Source organism: Natator depressus, chromosome 11 (assembly GCF_965152275.1).
Source record: "Natator depressus isolate rNatDep1 chromosome 11, rNatDep2.hap1, whole genome shotgun sequence".
Lineage (NCBI taxonomy): Eukaryota > Metazoa > Chordata > Testudines > Cheloniidae > Natator > Natator depressus.
Window position 1 is genome coordinate 76,855,416 of NC_134244.1, and position 26,519 is coordinate 76,881,934.

The 26,519-nt window shown below is 50.4% G+C and overlaps 1 protein-coding gene across 2 annotated transcripts in view; it reads right to left on the reverse strand.

The window, feature by feature from the left end:
- The window catches only part of COL6A2 (collagen type VI alpha 2 chain), a 50,178-nt gene extending 34,535 nt beyond the window's left edge, over nucleotides 1-15,643 (reverse strand). Inside the window, exons 1-4 of one of the 2 annotated variants that reach the window (XM_074968209.1) lie at nucleotides 15,420-15,641; nucleotides 10,758-10,901; nucleotides 5,822-6,420; nucleotides 673-693 (exon numbers count right to left, since the gene is read on the reverse strand). In XM_074968209.1, the coding sequence (XP_074824310.1) occupies nucleotides 673-693; nucleotides 5,822-6,420; nucleotides 10,758-10,893 (756 nt within the window). In that variant the 5' untranslated portion in view covers nucleotides 10,894-10,901; nucleotides 15,420-15,641. Of the gene's footprint in view, nucleotides 1-672; nucleotides 694-5,821; nucleotides 6,421-10,757; nucleotides 10,902-15,419 lie in introns of both variants that reach the window. The other variant, XM_074968210.1, reaches the window with a different exon arrangement.
- Between the last annotated feature and the right edge of the window lie 10,876 nt (nucleotides 15,644-26,519).

Sequence of the window (26,519 nt, forward strand, 5' to 3'; positions counted from 1 at the left end):
CTCTACAGCAGGAATGCAGCCACCGATTTGCTCCAGTAGGCCTAAGGGGTCTTTATAAGAGATATAAAAGCCAGCTAAGGTACTTAAATACTATCCACACCCAGAGCTGAGCCCCCCGAGAGTTGAACAAATAAAGAAGTGAGAAAGATCTGGGCTCGAGTTGGCCTGGGCATTGAATCATTAAGTTCTTTCACTCCCCAAAGCAGTTCAATAAAACAAACCATCACAGTGGACTAAATAGCCTCATGGGAGCAGTGTCTGCCTCTTCCATCTGATGGTGATTTTGCAGCCTCCAGGGCGGTGATGCAGGTTGCTAGGTCCTGCTGCTGTTTTCTAACCCAGAATCTCATATATATTTCCTTCCAGCCTGAAGGAGCCAGAAACATTTCACAAAACTTTACATAGGCAGAAATCACTATGCCCAGCACTGTAATGCAGCCACCTCTGGGTACACAGCAGCTGTTTATTTATGCTCAGCAAAACTAACCTGGGATTTAGGGCAGGAACTTTAACTAAAAGGCAACATGACCTTGTCCCTGACCCCACACTGAGTTCCACATGGGTGCAGGGGTCCAGCTGCATGGAGCTCAGTGCAGGATCAGGGTTACTCATCTGTGGTGCAATCCAATTTCATTGGAGTGAGCAAGCTGCGTGAAGGTGCTGTTCACTCACCTCTCCATAGGCTTCGTGTTTCTGTGAAAGAGAGAGAGAGAGAGAGAGAGAGAGAGAGAAAACAGATCATTTAGATAAAAAAGCATGAAGAGACCTGGAGCGCCTCACCCTCCTGGAGCTGGGCAGTCCTGGCACTCCCCTTAGGAGCAGGGAAAGCGGGAGACAGTAGTTGTATGGTTTAAAAGCACCATACAAGTAACCCAAGCAGTGGTGACTTTCAGTCCCAGGTGTGAGGTACAGCTACTCCGATTTCTGACACAGAGGTTGGGATCCTGTTGTCCAAGGACAAAGGCCCCGATTCTGCATATTGTTCTGTATGAGCCCAGGCCTCTGGGTGGGAGTCCAGGCCTGTTGGATGGAATAGCCTGCAGCCTGGGGCCACAGACAGCCCTTTTCAAGAAAAGAGAAGGGCTAACTCGCTCTGTCTCCTTTTAGTTTACATGTAGAGTAGCACTTCTCACTGGTACACATTTTAAACCATAGAGAATGCAAGAGCGCACTACATTTGCCTTCCCCAGCTGGGGCCGTGGGGCCAGTCCTGCAGAGACGTGCACTGGGGCGTAACGTTACGCCCTGTGCACAGCGCTGCTACAGTGAAAGGGACGGCACACGCTGTCCAAAGTGGAGCTCGTGCGTGAGCTTTGAGGAGGCAGGGCCGGGAACTGGATTGTATTGAAAGCTCTGGTCAAGTTTTGCCCCTGTGTTTTCAGTGAGTGACAGTGAAAGGCAAGGTCTTGGCCCCTTTTCCCAGTTACTGGTGGTTAGGAACAGAGAGTGTTTGTCACTGCAGCTTTGTCCTTTGAGATGTTCTAGCCCCTGTCACCCCAGGGTCTGGGCACCTCACAATTGGTACTGGACTTCCCCCCCGTGAGCAGGGCAGGGCTGTTGTCCTTATTGTACAGATGGGATCTGAGGCACAGAGAGGTGAAGTTACTTGCCCAAGGTCACACAGCAAATCTGGGCCAGAGCCAGGACTTGACCCCCACAGCTCTCCCACGTCCTGGGCTAGTGCCCTCACCACGGGGCCATCCTTCGCCTCCGTTGCAGTGTGTGATTTCAATGGAGTGTGACTCCCATGCTGAGTGTTCAGCACAGACATGAGCGTTTGCAGGACAGGCCTTCGAGTGCTATTACGCCAATAAGGTTTTAAAGGATGGATTTATGTCAGACAATACTTGGATAGAACAAAACATCCATGAACTTAATTATGCCATGTTGCGGCAGCCGTGTTGGTCCCAGGATATTAGAGAGACAAGGTGGGTGAGCGAATAGCTTTTATTGGACCAACTTCTGGTGGAGACAAGCTTTTGAGCTCGATATTACCTCATCCACCTTCTCTCTCTCATAGACTTTGTTTGCCAAGATTTTTTTTTAAAGTGGTCCTAAACTTAGGCTCCTAATTCATTATTTGGGCATTTGAATGAGTTTCCTGGGTACTTGGCACTGATGAAAAGCAGGTGTTTCCGCTGAAAATAAGGGCTGTTGGCTATGAGGTGAAGTGGATTGTACGACTGTAGTTTTAAATACTCGACTGCATACACTGGTCTACCCCACCTAGTGCAGTATGGTGCAAAGAGGGAAGAGGAGCTGAACATTTGGGGGAACACTGATTTTGTGCAAATTTGGGCCCTGATCCTTTCAAGACTTATGGACGTTTGTAGCCTTCCTAGTAAAGTACAAGCGTGTTTGCTGGGTTGGAGAATCAGACACTGCAAACAAGGCAAGAATTAACTAAGCCTTGAACATGAAACCAGTAAGAATCCTAAGGAAGTTTACCAATAACTTTTCAGTCAGACCCTGAGCCTGCAGACGCGTATGCACGTTCTTAACTGCATGCATCTGAGTAGGTGGCCCACTGATCACTTCTTGTGGGTCCATCAGCTGCTGCAAGAGCGAAGCTTCCATTGTAAAAACACGTCCTGCTTGTCAAAGATGCTCAGTGTCGCTGTTGTCACTGAAGTCAGATCTGGAGGGAGCTCAGCACCTGACCGTTTCTCCCCCTTCATGGCTTTGGAGACAACCTAACTGTAAATGCTTACAGTGCTCTGCCTATCTTGGTATTGAGAGTTTGCCTTGCACAAGGTGTCCAGGTCTTCCCAGGGCCGGTGCGAGGATATTCTGCACCCTAGGCGAAACTTCCACCTTGTGCCCCACCCCCCGCACATTGCTTCATTGAGGGACAAATCTCAACGAGCCTTTATACACCCCAGGGGCCAGCTGTGCCCAGACCAGTTTCCCCCCCTCCGCCCCCTGAACTCCCCTGGAGGGTGCACAGCCCCCCCGCGAGCCCTCCCCACCCCAGCCCGGTGGCTCCTGCCCCGAGTCCACTCACTGGCTTTGCCGGGCTTGGGCCGATGCAGCAGCTCGGCAGGGAGGAGCCACCTTCCGGAGGCGCCGGAGAGCCAGAGTGTCCGCTTGCAGGGGCGGTGAGCCCCAGCCACGGAGGAGCCGGCGCGACGCAGGGGGGCAGCAGCCCTGCAAAGGCCGCGCCCCCCGCCCCTTCTGCCCCGGCTGCAGCCCGGCACCCCCCCTGGGGGCTCCTGCAGGCTGCAGCGGATGCATGCAGGCGCCGGCCCCCCCATGTACCCCCCTGGCTCCTCCTTCGCCTAGGGTTACCATATTTCAACAATCACAAAAGAGGATTGGGGGGGCCTTCCCTAGCCCCACCCCATTCACTCCTTCCCACTTCCCACCCCCTGACTGCCCCCCTCAGAACTCCCAACCCCCCCGCTCCTTTTCCCCTGACTGCCCTCTCCTGAGACCCCCCCCACCCTAACTGCCCCCCTAGGATCCTACCCACTACCTGTCCCCTGACTGTCCCAACCCTTATCCACACCCCCGCCCCCAGACAGACTCCCACGCCCCATCCAACCACTCCCCGCCCCCTCACAGCCCCCCCAGAACCCCATCTAACCACCCCCCCCGCTCCCTGCCTGCCCCCCGGCCGGGACCCCCCTTACCATGCCCATGCTGGTCAGACACTGGCTCCACGGGGGGCAAAGACGCTGCCGGGCTGCTGCGCCCACAGCCCCTCCCCGCAGGGTGCCGAGGCAGCGGGAGCTGCCGAGCCCGAGTGCGGCGAGGGGGGAGCCAGGGGGCGCACGGGGGCTGCCGCCCACATGCATCCGCTGCAGCCTGCAGGAGCCCCCGGGGGAAGCGCCTGGCTGCAGGAGGGGCAGGGGGCGCAGCTGATCCCCTCTGCCTTTGCGGGGCTGCTGCCCCCCTGCGCCGCGCTTGCGCCTCCGTGGCTGGGGCTCGCCGCCCCCGCAAGCCGACGCTCTGGCTCTCCGGTGCCTCTGGAAGGCGGCTCCTCCCTGCCGAGCCAGGGCACCGCTTTCTGGCGCCCCCAATCACTTGGCGCCGTAGGCGACCGCCTAGTGGTTGCACCAGCCCTGGGTCTTCCTGAGCATGCAGAGAGACCGACAGCATCTGTCCTCCTCAGGTCACTGTGAGCTGACCTTTTCATCCCACGGGGGCAAGAACTCCGTGAAGTGTCAGCCTGGCTAACTACTTCATAGAATACCAGGGTTGGAAGGGACCTCAGGAGGTCATCTAGTCTCACCCCCTGCTCAAAGCTAGGGCCAATCCCCAATTTTTGCCCCAGATCCCTAAATGGCCCTCTCAAGGATTGAACTCACAACCCTGGGTTTAGCAAGCCAATGCTCAAGCCACTGAGCTATCCCTCCCCCTTAAAATTGTTTTAAATGTCTTGGACCATTGTCTTCTAGTTACAGATAACATTTGGCCTTAATTCTCCTCCTGCCGCCTACCATGAATCATAGAATCTCAGGGTTAGAAGGGACCTCAGGAGGTCATCTAGTCCCACCCCTGCTTAAAGCAGGGCCAATCCCCAGTTTTTGCCCCAGATCCCTAAATGGCCCTCTCAAGGATTGAACTCACAACCCTGGGTTTAGCAGGCCAATGCTCAAACCACTGAGCTATCCCTCCCCCTACTGAGCTATCCCTCCCCTTCATTTCACTCCAGCAGAGACATCCTGCTCCGAGAGGTTGTGGGAGGGATTTAGGATTGGGGGTGAAGCTTCTTTTCATCCTGACTCCTATACCGAATAGAGGGAAACTGACAGCAGTGGAGACTCTGTCGTTCCCAGAGTGACAAAATGCCGGTTTCAGGAGCTAACCTTCCTCACCCAGGAGAGCTACTGGTGAACTGCAGATCGACTGTTTACATCCCCTCCTCCCACAAAGAGGTGTTGGCACCAATTCTAACATTATGAAGTAAAGTAATTCACCATAAAACTGGTGGCTCAAATCTTGCTTACGAGGGTTCTAGGATATAGGGAGGGAACACAGACGTGGCGATGACAAACGGCAATGACGTGGTCCATCAGAATCTCTCTCCTTGGGACGAACTGTCCGGAGGGGGGAGGGATCTGACACAAGCTTCCCCCCAAAATATTTACTATCAGCTTATTAAACTGTGTGCGCCAGCTGCTTCAATGGTGCTCAATGTCCGGGCCAGGCCTGGTTTGCACGCGCCTTTTGTACTGATTCACCCATTCTGCTAACAGGAGGGAGGGTTAGAGCGGTACGACTGGCTAGTGTGGACACAGTTCTACCGCTATAAAGGTGCTTATACCAGTATAGCTTATTCTCCTCATTCCCCTGTGGAGTAAGGCTTGGTCTGCAATTAAGAGTCATGTCGGCATAGCTACCGCTGTGAAAAAACGCACCCCGACAGCCGGAGCTACCCCGACAGTGCAGACACAATTATGTCGACAGAAGAGTGCTTCTGTCGACGTGGCCAATGTTGTTTGGGGAGGTGGCGTTCCTGCACGGACAGAAAAGCTCCTTCTGTTGGTGTAGGTTGTATCTGCACAAGAAGGCTACGCTGGTACAGGCCCCATAGCATACACGTAGACTAAGCAGTACTGGCATAAGCACTTTAATCCTGGTATAACTGCATCCACTTGGGGGTTTGCTGGCTTATCTGCACCAGTACAGTCAGAGCAGTACAACTTTTGTGTATAGACAAGCCCCTGGATCGCCTCTCCTTGGTCCCCAGTGCCTCTGTCCCAGCAGCCCAGTCTGACAAGATCTCTATTGCATCCCTACGTGTGTCACATCGGCCTGACCCTGCGCCCTCTGGCTGCAGCGTCAGGCTGGAGTGGTGTGAGCCAACGTCCCTTACCATGACTTGGATAATCCGGTCGATGGTGTCCTCGTCCACCTCGATGGCACCTCTCTTGGTGGTGGCATAGTTATTGCGGTACAGCTCGTGGGGGAGGTTGGCGATCTCCCGGAGACCCGGCTCGAAGATGTTCTGGCTGGGGGCCACTGCAAAGAGCTTGATCCCTGCATCCCGGGCCTTCTCGGCCTGCATCTTCATCCCGCCACAGGGGCTGCCTGTCACATGGCCGTCGGTGATGACCACAGCAAATTTTACGGCAGGGACTGCGTGGCTCATGATCTGCTTGGTCATTTCGGAGATCGCGCAGTCTGTGAACGTGCCCCGACCAATGTAGTTGATGGCATTCAGCTTGGCGAGGTACACGTCCTTGCTGTTGGTCAAGTTGCTGTAAATCTTCACCAAGTCTGAGAAGTGAAGTCCCCAGAAATTCCATGTGATGGAGACCTGGTTCTGGTAGACCTCGGTCTCCAGTTTACTGATGAAGGCGTGGATGAACTGCTTCATATGCTCCACCAGGCTCGGGATCGGCACAGTCTGCAGGGCAATGCTTTCCGAGGTGTCAATGATAAAGTACACGTTGATGGGGCAGTCGGTCTTCTCTGTGTGGAGACAATGGGGCAGATAGCATCAGAGTGGGATGGAGTGCGCCCCTCCGGCACCAGACTGGGCAGGTGCAAACCCCACAGAGCAGTGAGCGCACGACACAGACCTACCCCTTCTGCACAAGGAACACCCCTGGAGGTGCTTCTAGTGATGGCTCCTGGAAATGGCTATTGGTTAGAAACCACATCATAAGAACATAAGAATGGCCAGACTGGGTCAGAACAAGGGTCCATCTAGCCCAGTATCCTGTCTTCTGACAGTGGCCAATGCCAGGTGCCCCAGAGGGAATGAACACAACAGGTCATCATCAAGTGATCCATCCCCTGTCACCTATTCCCAGCTTCTGGCAAACAGAGGCTAGGGACACCATCCTGGCTAACAGCCATTGATGGACCTATCCTCCATAAATTTATCTAGTTCTTTTTTGAACCCCATTATAGTCTTTGACAGAGGTTGTTGCGAAGGTCAAGAAATATTTCCTTTTGTTTATTTTAAACCTGCTGCCTATTAATTTCATTTCGTGACACCCCCTAGTTCTTGTGTTATGAGAAGGGGTAAACAACACTTCCTTATTTACTTTCTCCACACCAGTTCTGATTTGATAGACCTCTATCCTATCCCCCCTTAGTCATCTCTTTTCCAAGCTGAAAAGTCTCCGTCTTATTAATCTCTCCTCATACGGAAGCTGTTCCATACCTCTAATAATTTTCGTTGCTCTTTTGTTGAAACTTTTCTAATTCCAATATATCTTTTTTGAGATGGGGCGACCACATCTGCAGGCAGTGTTCAAGATGTGGGTGTACCATGGAGTTATATAGAAGCAACATGATATTTTCTGTCTGCTTATCTATTCCTTTCTTAATGATTCCAAACATTCTGTTTGCTTTTTTGACTGCCGCTGCACACCGAGTGGATGTTTTCAGAGAACTATCCACAATGACTCCAAGATCTCTTTCTTGAGTGGTAAAAGCCGACAGGTGTGGAGGAGCACGTGGTTCGGACAGAGACATCCCTTAGGGGAGGATCTCTTAATGGAGATTATCTATGTCCTAGTCAGGAATAGAGGATGGAAGACAATAAAATATGGGTAGGACCTGATGAGAAACAGTCAAATGAAAAAAGGTCCCATTCAATTACATCATGTAATGGCAGACAGCTGAAAAGTGACAAGTTTTTAAAGTGCTTATATACCAATGCGAAGGGTGGAAATAATAAGATGAGCGAACTTGAGTGCCTCGTATTAAATGAGGATATTGATATAACTGGCATCACAGAAACTTGGTGGAATGAGGATAATCAATGGGACACAGTAATACCAGGGTACAAAGTATATCGGAAGGAGAGACCAGGTCCTGCTGGTGGGGGAGTGGCACTGTATGTGAAAGAAAGCGTAGAATCAAATGAACTAAAAATCTTAAATGAACCAAACTGTACCATAGAATCTCTATGGCTAGTAATTCCATGCTCGAATAATAAGAATATAGCACTAGGGATATATCACTGACCACCTGACCAGGATGGTGATAGTGCCTGGGAAATGCTCAGGGAGATTAGAGAGGCTATTACAATAAAAAACTCAATAATAATGGGGGATTTCAACTATCCCCAAATTGACTGGGTACATGTCACCTCAGGATGGGATGCAGAGATAAAGTTTGACACCTTAAACGACAGCTTCTTGGAGAAGCTAGTCCTGTAACCCACAAGAGGAGAGGCAATTCTTGATTTAGTCCTAAGCGGAGCACAGCATCTGGTCCAAGAGGTGAATATAGATGGACCGCTTGGTAATAGTGACCATATAATTAAATTTAACATCCCTTTGGCAGGGAAAACACCACAGCAGCCCACCACAGTAGCATTTAATTTCAGAAAGGGGAACTACACAAAAATGAGGAAGTTAGTTAAATAGAAATTAAAAGATACAGTGCAAAAAATGAAATCCATGCAAGCTGCATGGAAACTTTTTAAAAACACCATAAGAGAGGCACGACTGAAATGTTTACCCCAAATTCAACATAGTAAGAGAACCAAAAAAGTGCCACCATGGCTAAACAACAAAGTAAAAGAAGCAGTGAGAGGCAAAAAGGCATCCTTTAAAAAGTGGAAGTTAAAGCCTAGTGAGGAAAATCGAAAGAAGCATAAACTCTGGCAAATGAAGTGTGCAAATATAATTAGGAAGGCCAAAAAAGAATTTGAAGAACAGCTAGCCAAAGACTCAAAAAGTAAGAGCAAAATTTTTTTTAAGTACATGAGAAGCAGGAAGCCTGCAAAACAACCAGTGGGCCGCTGGACGATGGAGACGCTAAAGGAGCACTCAAGGACGATAAGACCATTGCGGAGAAACTAAATGAACTCTTCGCATCAGTCTTCACGGCTGAGGATGTGAGGGAGATTCTGAAACCTGAGCTATTCTTTTTAGGTGACAAATCTGAGGAACTGTCCCAGATTGAGGTGTCATTAGAGGAGGTTTTGGAAAAAAAAAAGATATTCTAAACAGTAATAAGTCACCAGAACCACATGGTATTCACCCAAGAGTTCTGAAGGAACTCAAATGTGAAATTGCAGAACTACTAACTGTAGTCTGTAACCTATCTTCTAAATCAGCTTCCGTACCAGATGACTGGAGGATAACTAATGTGACTCCATTTAAAAAAAAAAAAAATCTCCAGTGGCAGTCCCAGCAATTACAGGCCGGTAAACCTGACTTCAGTACCAGCAAACTGGTTGAAACTATAGTAAAGAACAATATTGTCAGACACAGAGATGAACATAATTTGTTGGGGAAGCGTCAACGTGGTTTTTGTAAAGGGAAATCATGCCTCACCAATCTACTAGAATTCTTTGAGGGGGTCAAAAGGCATGTGGACAAGGGGGATCAAAGCAGACAGACAAAGAGCTACAAAAGGATCTCACAAAGCTGGTTGACTGGGCAACAAAATGGCAGAGAAAATTCAATGCTGATAAATACAAAGTAGTGCACACTGAAAACCATAATCCTAACTATACATATACAATGATGGGGTCTAAATTAGCTGTTACTACTCAAGAAAGATCTTGGAGTCATTGAGTGGATGATTTCAGAGAACTATCCACAATGTGCAGCTGCAATCAAAAAAGCGAACAGAATGTTGGGAATCATTAAGAAAGGGATAGATAAGCAGACAGAGAATATCATGTTGCCTCTATATAAATCCATGGTACGCCCACATCTTGAATACTGCATGCAGATGTGGTCGCCCCATCTCAAAAAAGATATATTGGAATTGGAAAAGGTTCAGAAAATGGAAACAAAAATTATTAGAGGTATGGAACGGCTTCCGTATGAGGAGAGATTAATAAAACTGGGACTTTTCAGCTTGGAAAAGAGACGACTCACGGGGGAGATGAGAGAGGTCCATACAATCATGCCTGGTGTGGAGAAAGTAAATCAGGAAGCGTTATTTACTCCTTCTCATAACACAGGATGGGCAGCGATGGTGTCCCTAGCCTCTGTTTGCCAGAAGCTGGGAATTAGGCAACAGGGGGTGGATCACTTGAGGATTCCCTGTTCTGTTCATTCCCTCTGGGGCACCTGACATTGGCCACTGCTGGAAGACAGGATTCTGGGCTTGATGGACCTTTGGTCTGTCCCAGTATGGCCGTTCTTATGCTCTTAACAGCTAATTTTGACCCCCATCATTTTATATGTATAGTTAGGATTAAGTTTTCCAATGTGCATTACTTTGCACTTATCAACATTGAATTTCATCTGCCATTTTGTTGCCCAGTCACCCAGTTTTGTCTACACTGGGCTTTGTCTACGCTGACTTCTTAGAATGGGTTTGGGAGGGAGGTGTGGGGAGGGTCTCAATGGTAACAAAGAACGTACACACAAACTGGGCCCACCATGCTGTCTACAATGGCATCCCACCTCCTGCACACATACTCACTCGGCCCCTGCCCCCCGCATCTGTCAAGTCTGAGCCAGTATCTGCCTCTCTCATTCGTGTGCGACAGGACAGGTTTACTTCCTGACATGTGACATGGATCTTGCTTCCTTTCTAAAAGCCGGGGAGATTTCCCCACCCCTCCAGACTGAGCTGCTCATGCCCAGACATCCGTGCCCCAGCTCATCCCTCAGAAATGGGAGCTGCATGTGTGCCCTGCCCCACCCACAGGGCAAGGAAGCTCCTCGGGGCTTGGTACTTTTCAGCCAGTGTAAAGGAGCAGTGAGCTCTGAGATGCCACGGTGTGGCCCCTCTGAGCAGCCTTTAGAACTGAACCCAGGGGAGTTTTCAATGTTAATGCTAAATACAGAGGACAGAGGCAGAGAGACAAGTTTTCCTGCAGGTACCTGGACAGGCAGTTGGGCGAGGACTGAAGGCTGTGTACTCGTCCTCATCAAACTGAGCCTGGAGGGGAACCAGCGTCATGCAAAGAAGAACGGCAAAAAAGGCCGGCTGGGACATCTCGGCCAGGCCACTTCGCATTCAGCTTCCTGCAGGAGAACAAACCGAGCCCAGGAGTCAGTCAGGGTAATTAGCCACCGGAACAACTTACCAAGAGTTGGGCTGGACTCTCCCGACTGGACATTTTAAAATCAGGAGCAGATGTTTCTCTGACAGCGCCCTCGTCTAAACAGGAATGAATCCCCAAAGTCCCCTGGCCTGTGCTCTGCAGGAGGGCAGACTGGATGATCACAGTGCGACCTTCAGGGCCTGGAATCTACAATTCACAGCACGGGGCAATGCTGGTAGTGACCCACCAAGCAAAGTGCTCTCTGCGCAGGCCAGAGCGCGGCTCCACCCTCATTCATCACAGAGTGGCTGTACCTCGGGGACTCTCAGTTAGATTTCAGGTCTAACTAATCCAGCTACGTTATTTTAAACACCCCTCTTCTTGGAGTGTGGCTGGGAGTTGTTTTTAAGTGGCTTTTACCTTATGCCAGATGGGCGGTTGCTTCCCCAGCCCATGTTGCTCCAAGGGATGGGGTCTGGTGGCCAGCGCAGCAACGTGGGAGTCAGGCTGTCCCGACTGCACTGACTCGCTAGGTTCACGCTGGTTCCACCAGCGTCACGCCATTGGGTCCAACAAGGCTATTCCTGACTCACAGGGATGTGAGATCAGCCTCAGAGCCATTGTCTGGCCGCATGCCAGTCACTGAACCACTGTGCCTTTCTTTCCTCACCTGGGAATCGGGATCCCATGCCACAGCTTCCTGCCTGCCAGCAGGGCGCTGAGAAAACACAGTCATGTCTGCAAAGTGCTTGAGGGGCTCGGATGAGAGATGTGCCAAGCATTCCGAGACCCCCAAATCCTCCAGTATTACCCCTCAGCCCTTTTGGGCCCCATCCTGAGCCCCAGGACTGTAGCCAGCATTCAAAGAGCATCTGCCTATTAAAGAAATACTTAAGCTGTGCTCGCAAAGCGAAATCAGCGCCCTGTTTGTTTAGTTTGCAGGAAAGGGCCAGGTTCCCTCTGACGTCCAGCTGCACTCAGAGCACCAAGGACTTGGAGTTGGCTCAAGAGGCAGAAAAAGTGCAGCCAGGGTCTGCAGGCTCCTAACAGCTCCCGGGCTTCCATGGGGTCTCAGCAGCCCCCGGGCCGAACGGTCATTTCTAGGCAAGAGAATCCGAGGTTCCCAACAACAAAGACAGGTGAGGATTGCAGCCCTGGAGGACGATGCTGCTGTGCAGTCTGGGGCCAGTCATTGGAGCACAGGCTGGCTCAAGAATTAGCTGATTATCCCTGGGCCCCGCATGGCAATTTGCTGCCCCCTATTGGAGAAGCCAAGGAGGGGATGGGCATGGTGAGAGATTGCTGGAAGGGCGAGAGGCAGAGGGCTGGGGTGCACTCGCTGCGTGGGGCGGGGAAGCTCTGCCAGCCACGGCCTCTTCTGCACCAGGAGGAATGATGCTACTGGAAGAGTAGGGCTGGCTTGGAGCTGCTGGTGTGTACCCAGAGCCCTCTCTCCTCTGTGCCCCCCTAGAGCCCCCGGGCAAACCACCTGGCGTTTGCAACCAGAGGTTTCCTCTGGGACTGGCCTGCTCCCATCAAGAGTCGCTGTATGAGCAGCAGTTAAAGCAGCCAGGGTCCTTACCCCATCTCAGCTCCCACCCACCCCCGCCCCATCTCAGGTGGTACCATTCCATCTGCTTCCCCCAGCCTCCCATGGGGGCAGCGTGTTCCCCAGGCCCACATGCCAACAGGACCGCCGGTCACTGGCTGGGCGCTGTCCCCTGCCTTCCCCCTGGATCCCGTGGAGGGTTCTCTCCTGAGTCCAGGATCCACAGGGAGGTAGTGGGCAGTTGGGGAGGTGTGCGCGAGCGGGGGGAGTGGGGGACGACGGACGGACATACTGACCATCCTCCAGGCAGCCCCGCAGACAGGTGCGCAGGGAAGGTCGTATTGCCTGGACAGTATTGCCTACTCTGGCCCGCTTAGGGCGTCCTGGGCAGCCTGGCATGATGGGGAGTGGCCTCCCACTGATCTCATGGGCCTGTGGGGGCTGAGGGAGTGACTCAGCAGAGTCCATGAGGGGACCCTCTCAGAGCTTCCCCCGACCTCCCCTCCTCCAGAGGCTGGGAGTCAGAAGTGTGATGTCCCTGCTGGTGATAGAGACAGGAGGAAGCAGCCCTGGGACTCGCCAGGCCTGGCTTCACGTCCACGCAGCGGACGCGGAAGGCCCCAGCCTGCGCTGTGACCCTCTCCCTGCACGTGGTTCAGGCCTCACCTCAAGCGATCAATGGAGACTTGAGGGGGCGCGTGCAGGAGCGATGCACAGGAGTGAGCCCAGGAGCTCACCCATCCGCACCAGTCCTAGGTTGCTCTGTTTGTTTGCAGCACGCCCTAATGGCCAAGCAGTGGCCTGGCAAGGACAGTGGCCGTGCAGGAGACTGCTAGTTCTGCGCTTGCAGGCAGAATGGAAAGGCACCTCTCCCTCCCCTGAACTCCTCCCCCACAAGCCTTGTTGCACACGGTGAGATCATTCAAATCATTTGTCCCTGCTGCCCTTTCCTACAACAGAAGGGAGACTCTGGCTGGTGGAGTGTAGAGTCCAGTGAAATGTGGTAGTAATCTCACAATGAGGGGTACAGATTCCCTCTGCTCGCAGACCAGCGGGACACCAGCCAGCAGACATGACAGACCTTCTGTCCCATCCTTGACAGTGGAGACAGCCTGCAGATCCCCTAACATGCCAGAAGGGCCAGCTCAGTGCCCCAGAACCTCCCTGCATAGCCAGGGTCCCCCATATCACTCTGGTCCACTCTCTCACCTGCTGATGCTCCCAGCTCTCACAGTTGGGTGTCCCCATCTTGTGTACCTCCTACACTGAAGATCTACTTGGCATCCCTGAGAGAGTCCTGAGTATGTCACTTGCCTGAGGTGCCCCTAGCAGACCCGAGCAAACCAGTCCCAGCCCCAGCGTCTGGGCTAACACTGTATGGAAGAAGCAGAGTTAATGCCATGAGATGTGTTTCGCTTACAAGAAGAGAGCTATTCCCACGTGCATCATCTCACCAATGGCAAATGTACAGTAATGTTTCACACTCTGTATTCCTGCTCGGAGAACCACCCAGGCCCATGGTTTTCATGGCAGTGGCTATGGGTTGTGTTGAGTGTGTGGAGAAGCAGGATACGTGCACTGGAATATGTGATCTCGGGGTACAACCCTGACACCTGTGCCTAGGTCTGCAGTCAGAAAGGCAGCCTCTGCTCTAGCTCTGTCCAAGGCACTAGGGTTTCTTCTGAAAATCAAGTAAGATAAGACTAGGAGAAATCTGTGCCTCCATCTGTAACAAATGCCCAGGCAAATGCCTGCCTCCTGCCCTCAGGCACACACAGGCTGGGCTCACTCAGTGCAGGTGCCAGTCGTTTCAGTGTGTGTCAAACAATCTGCTTAGATCTTTCCCTTAGTGCTCAGTTGTCGATTCCCAGGCAGATCGCCCACTATAAAGACTTCCCCTCCATTGCCCGGCACCCAGCTGTACCACGTCTGTCCTACTGCAAACAACACAGGACTTCAACCAGCACAGATAACACGGGAAGGAGGCGGCAAGAGGCCTGGAAATGTCATTTTGTGAGGGAGGAACAATCTCAGCCTGGTTGCCATTTTCACTTGTGCAGACACGGCACCTCTTCCAGGGGCTGGCTTATACTGCCCTGTTAACCACCCCCATCAGCGAACTGCTGGCATTGCAGTACTAGCAACCCAGCCACATGCACAGCTCAAGTGGTGAGCATGAAATCAGAGTACGCTCCTCAAAACCATCAGCCCGAACAAAGCAAGTCACGCGTACTCTCGCAACAACACTGAGCCCCGTTCAAATCCTGCCGGTTACCTCTTTGCAGAAAACAGACACGCTTGTGAAATTCAACAGAACAAAACGCCCGATTTCTGTGGGGCGCAAAGAGGATCTTGTACTCGTGTGTGGTTGAAAGTCCAAGAGCCGCCCTTGGGTCTAATAATTCAGGCTTTGTAGCAGCATCAACACGCTGGTACTGCTACAGTCGGCCAAGTTTGTCCCTCAGATAACGCCGCTGGCTTCAGTGGAGTTACACAAGGGATTAATTTGGCCCAACAAGTTTTACAGTGACTGACTAGCCCCTTGGCCCTGACGCCTGAAACTTGAGTTCCTATACAAGAGACTGCAGAATCTCTCCCAAAAAGCTTTCCTTCAGAAAGCGACCTCATTAACAATTATTCTAATCCTAAGAGAGTTTGTTGCCCAAAACATCCACACATGTAAATCCCTGAACTATCGAGCAGCTCAGAGAGATAAGTGAAATATCCATCTGTTTACTGTGGCTAGTCTCTGAAAGCAACATGCCTAAAAAGTCTCCTGTGTCAATCTGATCAAGAGTTCACAACAACCAGCAGCACTGGATGGATTATATGCACAAACACAACCTGGAGATAAAAAGGTTAGTTTCCCTGTTCACGTCTGCAGCAGCTTCAAAAGAAGCAGGAAGGTTTGTGGAGATATTAAATGGTGAAGCAGGAGTCTTTGCCTACCTGAAAACAAGACTGAAGTTTCCTCCAGAAAGTCAAATCGGGAAAATTCTTGGAATCTTTGAGTCAATAGGGCTTCTGCATCTTCCGTTGGAAGGGTTGGATTTCTTTTCTTAGAGTTTTTGGTGTCTATTTTTGATGAAGAGAAGGGATCAGTTGGGAGTGGCAGTGGCTTCTCCAGCCGAGAGCCTCTGTTCTCTGGCAAAAAAGAAACTGCCTACTTTATAATTCTCCTCCTTCAACTCGGTCTGTGACAGGGGTCAAAGACGTCCTTACTCCGAGTATCCACAGGGTGTCACTGCGCATCCATCGAAGCCCCACTAGGTGAGGCTGGGGAGAGGGAATCGCCCTCCAACTCCCACTCCTTTTCCTGGGGGGTGTCTGGAGTGGGGTGGGGGGAAGTTGTAATGTTGCAGTTAGGAGATTTTTTAAAACAAAACGGAAGAGGAAATCATATTTTTCCAAGCACAGGAGCTCTCTCTGTGCCTGCCACATGGATTTCCACCACTCACTCATGTTACTCCTCTTCCCCCTGTTTGTAACCTATCTTGAGAAGAATGCATAAAATGGACGGGCACATTTCAAAACAGGATGGCCTCAGACTTCAGCTTCCCACAGACTTCACAAATATTCACCTCTTACTCAGGGACCCTGGCAACCTCCTGGCCAGGAAAACGGCCTGATCCAACCCCCATTAATGTCACTAATGCAAAGACAAACACAGTAGGGTGAATGGCAGCGCCAGTGTCCCCACATCGTCCTGTTCCCTCCCCACCCATGTACACTGCCCTGAACTGACCTCCCAGTCTAGGGGTGGGGGACCAGGTCACTCTCCAAACCCATTCAGCCCTTGGCCTCTCGGAGGGATCTGCCAGTCGTGGTGCTGGGTTTGTAGTCTGTGCGTAGCTCTCACAGGCTGCATCCCGTTGGGTTCCCAGTACAAGCCAGACCCGTCATTTCAATGAATACCCGTGTTACTATTTGTTTTCCTAATCTGAATTTTGCTGCTTTCCTGCTATTGTAACTGCTCCATGCCCAGTGTGCCCCATGCATTTCAGTTCACCAGGCTAGCAGTCCTGATTTACTGATGAGTCATTCACTCCACAGTACTGGACATGGAAAAGCCGGACATGGAAAAAGAGCCCTTGCATGTAATTTTCCAATTATTTTCCATATACTTATGTGGTTCTCAAACTGTGGTGTAGGGACTACCAAAGGTCACAGAGCCCTTCCTGGTGGTCCACGGAATGGAATATTTGAGAACCAAGCAGTGAGGTGGGCAGCTGGCTCATGATAAGGTCTTTCTTTCCCAGAATGCTCTGCAGAGTGGAAAACTTGGAGAACCCTGGAGGCAGGACTTAGGGTACAGTCATATATGGGCAGTTTCCTTTTGTGAAGCACATATGGTATGAAACGAAATATGCTTGAAATAATAATAAAAATAAGCAACAACAAGGAATGTGAATTTAGAATATAAATGTGCTACTCTAACTTTTCCAAAGCTGTAGAAATCCTGAGAAATTACAGAGTGGAAAAAGGGGGGAAAAAAGAAAAGAAAACAAGCAAACCCCAAGATATAATTCATTCTATGGCATTCAGTAGTGGAAAACAGAAAGGAGAAAACATAAACATCCAAAATTTTCAAGGTTTTCAGATTTTTGAAAATTGCATCAAAATAAAAACTGTTTCAAATTTTTCCAGCAAAAATTGAAAGTTTAAGCCAAAACATTTCAGACGAATGAATCTTTCAACCAACTCTCAGATGGATAGATTTTCATGACTCCCTACCCATCTGGTATCTGACTCATTAGATACCATAAGAAATATACTCAGTCCACGCGTGTACAATGTAGGCCAAATTCTACTCTTGGGGTATGTCATCAGGATCCCAGCAAGGAGAGTCAGGAGCAAGAGTTAGAGCAGGGCCAAACCTGAGGCAGGGAGTAGTGGAGGAGTTCTTAGTCAGGTTCCAGGCCGGGGTCAAGACCAAAGGTCAGAGGCCAAGTCAGGTTTCAGGGTTCAGCTTAGGAAGCAGAGTCCAAATCAAGCCGAGGTCAAAATTCAAGACCAGAAGTGGTCATGACAGCTACAGGAGATCTGCACTGTTGTCTGGGCACTTCCTGAAATGCCCCTTGGGTTTATATAGGGCACGGAGCCAAATCAGGAGCCATGAGGCCGCTGCCTGTCAGACCCCTTGAGGTGGGACTTCCCATGATCTGTGTCCACAGTGGGTCAGAGGTAGTGGAGTGCAAGCTGGTTACAGCTGCTGCTAGGTGGCAGCTCTGCAGGTTCGAGACCCCACCCCAGCCCTTACAATGCCTATGCTGCAATCACAGCTTTAATTTAGCCAGCTCAGGTACTGGAGCAGTGAAGCCACAGCAGCATGGTCTTCAGTACGGGTGGTACAAGCCTGCCTGGATCCTTGGTAATTACTTCAGTAGCTAGCCATGCTGCCGCAGCTTCACAGCTAGCTTCGGGCTGTCTATGTGAGCTGCAGTCACGCCCCAGGACTGAAATGTGGACATACCCATTGGTGGAAAAGGGAAATCGTTTCATGGAGGTAAGCGCCATTACCCCAGATTCACAGCAGCGTGGCGGAGTGTGCAGCTTAGCATGGTATGTATGAGGGATGGCTTTGCCTAGATACATTAGAAAATAAATGATAAATTACCCGGGACCCTCTCGAGAGCCCTGATCCTCACCGCTAGCCCAGCTCTGCTTCATCCTGTCATGCCCCTGGGCTGCTTGAAATTGTACTGGCTCCTAATGGCCCCCAGGGAGCTTTACCCAGCCAGCGCTACACCTCCCAGGATTCCTGCCTGCAGAAGGAATCTGCAGCTGCCAACATAGGGAACCCTCTGGCCCTCAGAGCACGCAGTCGTGCGGCTTTGCATGGTAGCAGTGAGATAACTTCGATGTGCACTGTATCTTTAAGTGTAGGATAGTATGCAAGTGTGCTGACATTGGCCCTAGGGGCACAGAATCACAGGACTGGAAGGACCTCGAGAGGTCATCTAGTCCAGTCCCCTGCACTCATGGCAGGACTAAGTATTATCAGTCTGTGCCTGACAGGTGTTTCTCCAACCTGCTTTTAAAAATCTCCAATGATGGAGATTACACAACCTCCCTGGGCAATTTATTCCAGGGCTTCATCACCCTGACAGTTAGGAAGTTTTTCCAAATGTCCAACCTAAACCTCCCTTGCTGCAAAGTAACCCCTTTGCTTCTTGTCCTGTCCTCAGAGGTTAAGAACATTTTTTCTCCCTCCTCCTTGTAACAACCTTTTATGTAGTTGAAAACTGTTCTCATGTCCCCTCTCAGTCGTCTCTTCTCCAGACTAAACAAACCCAGTTTTTTCAATCTTTCCTCACAGCTCATGTTTTCTAGACCTTTCATCATTTTGTTGCTCTTCTCTGGACTTTCTCCAATTTGTCCACATCTTTCCTGAAATGTGGCGCCCAGAACTGGACACAATACTCCAGCTGAGGCCTAATCAGCACAGAGCAGAGCGTAAGAACTACTTCCCGTGTCTTGCTTACAACACTCCTGCTAACACATCCAGGGGTGAAAGTAAGTCTAGGGACTTACCGGTACAGGGCTGGGCTGGGGCCGGCTCTGAACCCTGGAAGGGGCAGGGCCTCGGGCGGAAGGGGCAGGGCTGGGGGAGGTCAGAGCCAGCCCCGGCCCACCCTGTACTGGCAAGTGCCTCCTTCTCCCTCCCCGGGGTAACAGCGGCAGCCGAGGGCTCTGGCAGTGGTTTAAAGGGCCCTGGGTGGTAGCGGCGGCCGGAGCCCTGGGCTCTTTAAATCGTCCCTGGAGCCCCACCGCCGCTTCCCCAGGGCTCCAGCCACAGGGCTCCGGGGGACGGGGCTCTGGCCGCCACTACCACCCTGGGCCCTTTAAATCGTCCCTGGAGCCTGCCGGAGCCCTGGGGAAGCGGCAGCGGGGCTCCGGGGATGATTTAAAGGGCCCAGGGCTCGGCTGCCGCTACCGCCCCGGACCCTTTACATCGCCGCCCCAGCCCCGTCGCCGCTACCCCAGGGCTCCGGCAGCAGTTTAAAGGGCTGGGGACTCCAGCCGCTGCTGGGAGCTGCAGGCCCTTTAAATTACACCTGGGGAAGCCGATCCACCCCGGTACGCCATACCGGCTTACTTTCACCTCTGAATACAACCCAGAATGATGTTTGCTTTTTTGGTAACAGTGTTACACTGTTGACTCATATTTAGCTTGTGATCCACTATGACCCCCAGATCCCTTTCCGCAGGACTCCTTGCTAGGCAGTCATTTTCCTTTTTGTATCTGTGCAACTGAATGAAGTACTTTGCATTTTTCCTTATTGAATTTCATCCTATTTACTTCAGACCATTTCTCCAGTTTGTCCAGATCATTTTGAATTTTAATCCTATCCTCCAAAGCACTTGCAACCCCTCCTAGCTTGGTATCGTCTGCAAACTTTGTAAGTGTACTCTCTAGGCCATTATCTAAGATATTGAAGATATTGAACAGAACCAGACCCAGAACTGATCCCTGCGGGACTCGACATGTTATGCTCTTCCAGCATGACTGTGACCCACTGATAACTACTCTCTAGGAACGGTTTTCCAACTAGTTTTGCACCCATCTCTTAGTAGCTCCATCTAAGTTCCATTTTCCTAATTTGTTTATGAGAAGGTCATGTGAGACTGTATCAAAAGCTTTACTAAAGTCAAGATATGCCATGTCTACCACTTCCCCCCTGTCTGCAAAGCTTGTTACCCTGTCAAAGAAAGCTATCAGGTTGGTTTGACACGATTTGTTCTTGACAAATCCGTGCTGACTGTTACTTATCACCTTATTATCTTCTAGATGTTTGCAAATTGACTGCTTAAAAATTCATCAGCCAAATAACTAGGATTAGTCATGGTCCATTTTCTAAACACTGAAATTCCAGATAGAGACAAAAATGATGTTAACTGTCTCCTCGTCATAAATCAGATGTGTCATTTGTTGCAATACTCTGCTCAGTGCCAACTCCTTGGGTCATAAAATATACCCCTGAGAGACTGACATTGCTGTATAAACTCCAGCTGTGCAGCACCAAACACAACATGTACAGTCTGCACTGGAGCAGAACAGTTTTCAGTTTGCATAGGTTGTTTTCTCTAAATATTATCTTAAAAGCAAGTGTATTGGGACCAGGAAGATAGAGAGGGGGGAAAAAACGGTTGAGGAGAAAACCTTTTTGTCATCTCTGGCCGCGTATGGAAGGGACATAAACTCCTGAGCCAAACAAACTCCTTTTGAGGTTCAGAAATCTCATTATTGTGGTGGTGCTCCCAGACCCCCATCCTGGACCAAGCCCCTATTGTGCCAGGCATGGCCGAAACAGATGCTCCCTGCCCCAAAGAGCTCACAGTCTGAGAAATACCTGCCAAAGAGCTGCCCCCCCCCCCCCGAAGCATCTACAAAATCGGTGGAGCACAGCAACCATTGCACCTCCCTCACCCACGTTCAGGGCCGAGAGAGAAGGAGCGAGGGGTGATCCAGCTGGTAGAGTCCCAAAAGTTTCAGTAGGAGCATCCAGATGTGTGGGGCCTGGCTTCTTGTGTAACCCTTCTGCCAGGTGAAGCCGGCAACAACCAGGGCTGGGTTCAGTATCTAGGGGTTCCTTTTCAACAATACAACACAGAACTGGCTTGAACCCCCACCCAGTAACCTGGGAAAATTACACACCACCCCTGGGTGCCTGAGAGGCAATCCTTCCCCACTCACAAGCACAGGGTCTGAGTGTAGCAAAGAAACTTTTAATGAAAGGAAGGAAATCACCCAACAATAATGAGGGAAAATACCACAAGCAGGATTCATAAACCTAAAACTGTGAGCAGGATGCCCACCCCAGAGTGCGTGAGGCAGTACCTTCCACCTCACGTTCTTGACTTCTACAGCCAAAAGTTCCTTTGCCGTGCCCCCCTCTGCTCCCTCACCATACCCCACTCACAGTTGTTGTCCTTGGTCAGTGAGGACCCAGGGTTCAGAGATTCATCTGTGTGAGTTCACCTCCCACCCAGGGAAGAAAGGCACCTGGCTTGCTCTGCCATCTGAGCACATGCTTTGGCTGGCTGCTTGTCAGCTACCTTCTGCTGCCTCTCTGCTGTGACCTCCGCTGGTCAGCCTCTTAGTGATTGTCAGCTCTTAGCGTTGCAGGCTGGGCAGAAATGCTGACCTACCACAAATGAGTTCAGCTCATTTGCACACTTAAAATAACAAAAGGCTCCTAATGAAGCCTATCTTTGAATAGTGGGGAGAAACAAGCTAAATCTGACCAAGGACCGTTAGGGAGCGTCTACATCTCCTAGCTGGGATACCTATCCCCACTCCTCTTACTTTCACAGGGGTCTGGCATGAGAGCCCCTGGCTTAATGAGGTCCTTTCAGCTGAGGGTGACCCTCTCATTTGGGACAGGTTAAGCACAGTTCTGCTCCCCTTTATTCATACAATAAAGACAACACTGATAACAGCATTTCACTACCCCCACATTCAGTGATTTGTAACCCAATACCCGCCAAAGTTGGTTACTTTGAGCAACAGCGCTCTATCTGCTAGATATCTAGGCAGAGTAGGTGTGTTCATGTAAATACAGTTTGCTCCTGAAGTCTCTCCCCCTCCCAGCTAGCTGTCAGGGGAGAGCTCATTCATACCCTGCTTACACTTGCATCGGCATGCCCCCCATTTGCTTTCTGACATAGGCAGGCAGCTGGCAGTGTCGTCCTTGGGAGGATGCTGCAGCCAATCTGCTTTTGGAGCCAGACCAGGGCTGTAAAGTCTAAAGCAGAACTCCACTAGGCATGTGACAAGAGGCCCTGAGCACGCAGACCTTGAATTTGCCCCCTTCATGGGTGAGATCCTCAGGGTGTGAAACCCCCTGGGGATTATGCATGGCTAATTTTAAAGAGACAGTACCATGATATACTATACCCTTTGTGGAGAGTGACTGCAAATGATTGCACGAGCTAGAAATTCATGCCCTTGGATTGACATCCAAACCCGGCCTCTACCCCTTTCCCTATTGTTTCATGCATGGTGTGCTGGGCCAGAACAGGAGAGGACTCCCTTCTTATTAACCTTAACTGGCTCATTAGTCAACCAGCTATTCCTGGAGCTGCTCCAGTGACTCCTTAGCACTCCAGCCATGTGCACGCAGACTGACCTCTGCGTGCCTCCTCCATCCCCATCCCTTCTGGGCCGATCCCCAATGCTCCAGGCAGGTTTCTGCACCTGCCATATTATCAGTGTCTATCCAGGAGCCAGCAGTGCACTTGGTGTTTCCCAGACCACAAAGCAGACATGTCGCCTATCTATCTCAGGCACTTACATGGCCCCCATTGCCACTGGATCTGAGCCCCGCCCAGTGTCTAATGCACTGGGCCTCACACAGCCCTGGGCAGGAGAGCAAGGCTATTTCTCCATTTCACAGATAGGAGCTGAGGCACCCAGGAGCTGGCCCAAGGTCACCCAAGCAGTTTATGGCAGAGCAGGGACTTGAACCCAGTTCTCCCTAGTCACAGGGTAGAGCCAGAACCCCTGGCCTGTGGTGTCACCATCCCTCCTTGCCCAGCAGTGTTGTCACTGAGGCCCCTGCTCTTTATGATGATGTTACTGCATCTCTCTTGGGGATGTTGACACCCCCTAGGTATAACATCATCAGCACACCCCCACATCAGCTTATGATGATGTCATCACGCTGGGGTTTGATGTTGGTGGGTCCTGCCTCGGGATCATCCTGGGGTCTCACCTGTCAGGGGCTCCAAGTTTCTTGGATTCCAGCCTCCCCTGCCCCAAAGGGCTTGCCATCCAAAGTTAGACATACCAAACCAAGCAACAAAACAAGGCATGGGGGGGCGGGGGAGAGATACACAGTCAAAACACGCAGCTGCTGCATTTTCCTATGCACGAGTCTGCGAGTGCTTCCCCCCTCCTCTCTCCTGCAGTCCCCTGGGCCGTCCCCTGTGCCCAGCACTCCTTCCGCGAGTGCCCTCTGCTGGGCCAGGGACATGCAGCTCGCAGCCCGCGCGGTCACTTCCAAGCCAGCTGTGGCTCATTACAGCTCTCCAGTGCCCCGGTGTTGTGCATTTTAGTGTGTGCTCTGTCCGGATCTTTCTGGACTTTCTGAGCAGCTTTTGCATAGCAGATTTTGAGTTTAGACCATGTTCCCTTGGAAGATGTCCCCTGGGGCCAGTCATATGGTATTATTTGATTCTTTCTGTTCCAGTACAGGTTCCAACTGAGATCAGAGCCCCATTGTGCCGTTGTGTACAGATCTGGGCTGCATCTACACTTGGAGCCGGGGTTGTGTGTGTCCTCCGCATTGTATGTACACATACAATACATACACACAATTGGAGGAGCAGCTCATACATACACACATAAGGTCATTGGGCTACTCCCTGAACCTATGCCTGTTCTTATGTATACATACAATATAACATACAACAGCCATACTGGGTCAGATCAATGGTCCGTTTAGCTCAGTACTCTGTCTTCCGACATTGGCCAGTGCCAGGGGCTTCAAAGGGAATGAACAGAACAGGGCAATTATCGAGTGAGCCATCCCCTGTCACCGATTCCCAGCTTCTGGCAGTCAGAAGTTTAGGGACACCAAGAGCATGGAGTCTCATCCCTGACCATCGTGGCTAATAGCCATCGATAGACCTATCCTCTATGAACTTATCTAATTCGTTATTGAACCCTGTTATAGTCTTGGCCTTCACAATATCCCTTGGCAACTAGTTCCACAGGTTGACTGTGCGTTGTGTGAAGAAATACTTCCTTTTGTTTGTTTTAAACCTGCTGCCTATTAATTTCATTGGGTGATCCCTGGTTCCTGTGTTACGTGAAGGAGTATATAGCACTTCCTTGTTTACTTTCTCCACAACAGTCATGATTTTATAGACCTCTGTCACATCCCCCCTGAGTTGTCTCTTGTCCAAGTTCAACAGTCCCTTCCTTTTTAATCTCTGCTCCTATGGAAGCTGTACCATATCCTTTGTCTTTTTTCCCCCGCCCTTCCCTGTACCTTTTCCATTTCTAATGTGTTTTTTTCTTGAGATGGGGCGACCACATCTGCACGCAATATTCAAGATGTGGGCGTACCATAGATTTATATAGCAGCGTTATAATATTTACTATCTTCTTATCTATCCCTTTCCTAACGATTCCCAACATTCTGTTCGCTTTTTTGACTGCCGCTGCACATTGAGTGGATGTTTTCAGAGAACTATCCACAGTGACTCCAAGATCTCTCTCTTGAGTGGTAACAGCTAATTTAGACCCCATCATTTTGTATGTACAATTGGGATTATGTTTTCCAATGTTCATTACTTTGCATTTATCAACATTGAATTTCAACTGCCATTTTGTTGCCTAGTCACCGAGTTCTGAGAGACCCTTTTGTAGCTCTTCGCAGTCTGCCTGGGACTTAACTATCTTGAGTAGTTTTGTATCATCTGCAAATTTTGCCACCTCACTGTTCACCCCTTTTTCCAGATTATTTATAAATATGTTGAACAGCACTGGTCCCAGTACAGACCCCCTGGGGGATACCGCTATTTACCTCTCTCCATTCTGAAAACTGACCATTTATTCCTACCCTTTGTTTTCTGACTTTTAACCAGTTACTGATCCAGAAGAGGACCTTCCCTGTTATCCCATGCCAGCTTACTTTGCTTAAGAGCCTTTTGTGAGGGACCTTGTCAAAGGCTTTCTGAAAATCTAAGTACACTATATCCCCTGGATCCCCCTTGTCCACATGCTTGTTGAACCTCTCAGAGAATTTAATAGGTTGGTGAGGCATGATTTCCCTTGACAAAAGCTGTGTTGACTCTTCTCCAGAAAATCGTTTTCATCTATGTGTCCGATAATTCTGTTTTTTTACTATACTTTCAATCAATTTGCTTGGAAATGAAGTGAGGCTTACCGGCCGGTAATTACTGGGATCGTCTCTGGAGCCTTTTTTAAAAATCGGCATTACGCTAGTCTTCTGGTACAGAAGCTGCTTTAAGTGACAGGTAATTTTCTTTGCCTCAGCATGACTGTTAGAGGCTGGCTCTATGGTTTCTCCCTTTCTCCCTCTCTGTCCCTGAACTGGAGATGTTGATAATAACGTTGTGAGGGGCACTGTGATGATCTAATAATGGAGCTTTCATAGAATCATAGAATATCAGGGTTGGAAGGGACCTCAGGAGGTCATCTAGTCCAACCCCCTGCTCAAAGCAGGACCAATCCCCAATTAAATCATCCCATCCAGGGCTTTGTCAAGCCTGACCTTAAAAATATCTAAGGAAGGAGATTCTACCACCTCCCTAGGTAACGCATTCCAGTGCTTCGCCACCCTCCTACTGAAAAAGTTTTTCCTAATATCCAACCTAAACCTCCCCCACTGCAACTTGAGACCATTACTCCTTGTTCTGTCATTAGCTACCACTGAGAACAGTCTAGATCCATCCTCTTTTGAACCCCCTTTCAGGTAGTTGAAAGCAGCTATCAAATCCCCCCCTCATTCTTCTCTTCTGCAGACTAAACAATCCCAGTTCCCTCAGCCTCTCCTCATAGGTCATGTGTTCCAGTCCCCTAATCATTTTTGTTGCCCTCCGCTGGACTCTTTCCAATTTTTCCACATCCTTCTTGCAGTGTGGGGCCCAAAACTGGACACAGTACTCCAGATGTGGCCTCACTAGTGCCGAATAGAGGAGAAAAACCACTTCCCTCAATGTGCTGGCAATGCTCCTACTAATGCAGCCCAAAATGCCGTTGGCCTTCTTGGCAACAAGGGCACACTGTTGACTCATATCCAGCTTCTCGTCCACTGTAACCCCTAGGTCCTTTTCTGCAGAACTGCTGCCGAGCCATTCGGTCCCTAGTCTGTAGCGGTGCCTGGGATTCTTCCATCCTAAGTGCAGGACTCTGCACTTGTCCTTGTTGAACCTCATCAGATTTCTTTTGGCCCAATCCTCCAATTTGTCTAGATCACTCTGGACCCTATCCCTCCCCTCCAGCTTATCTACCTCTCCCCCCAGCTTAGTGTCACCCACGAACTTGCTGAGGGTGCAATCTATCCCATCATCCAG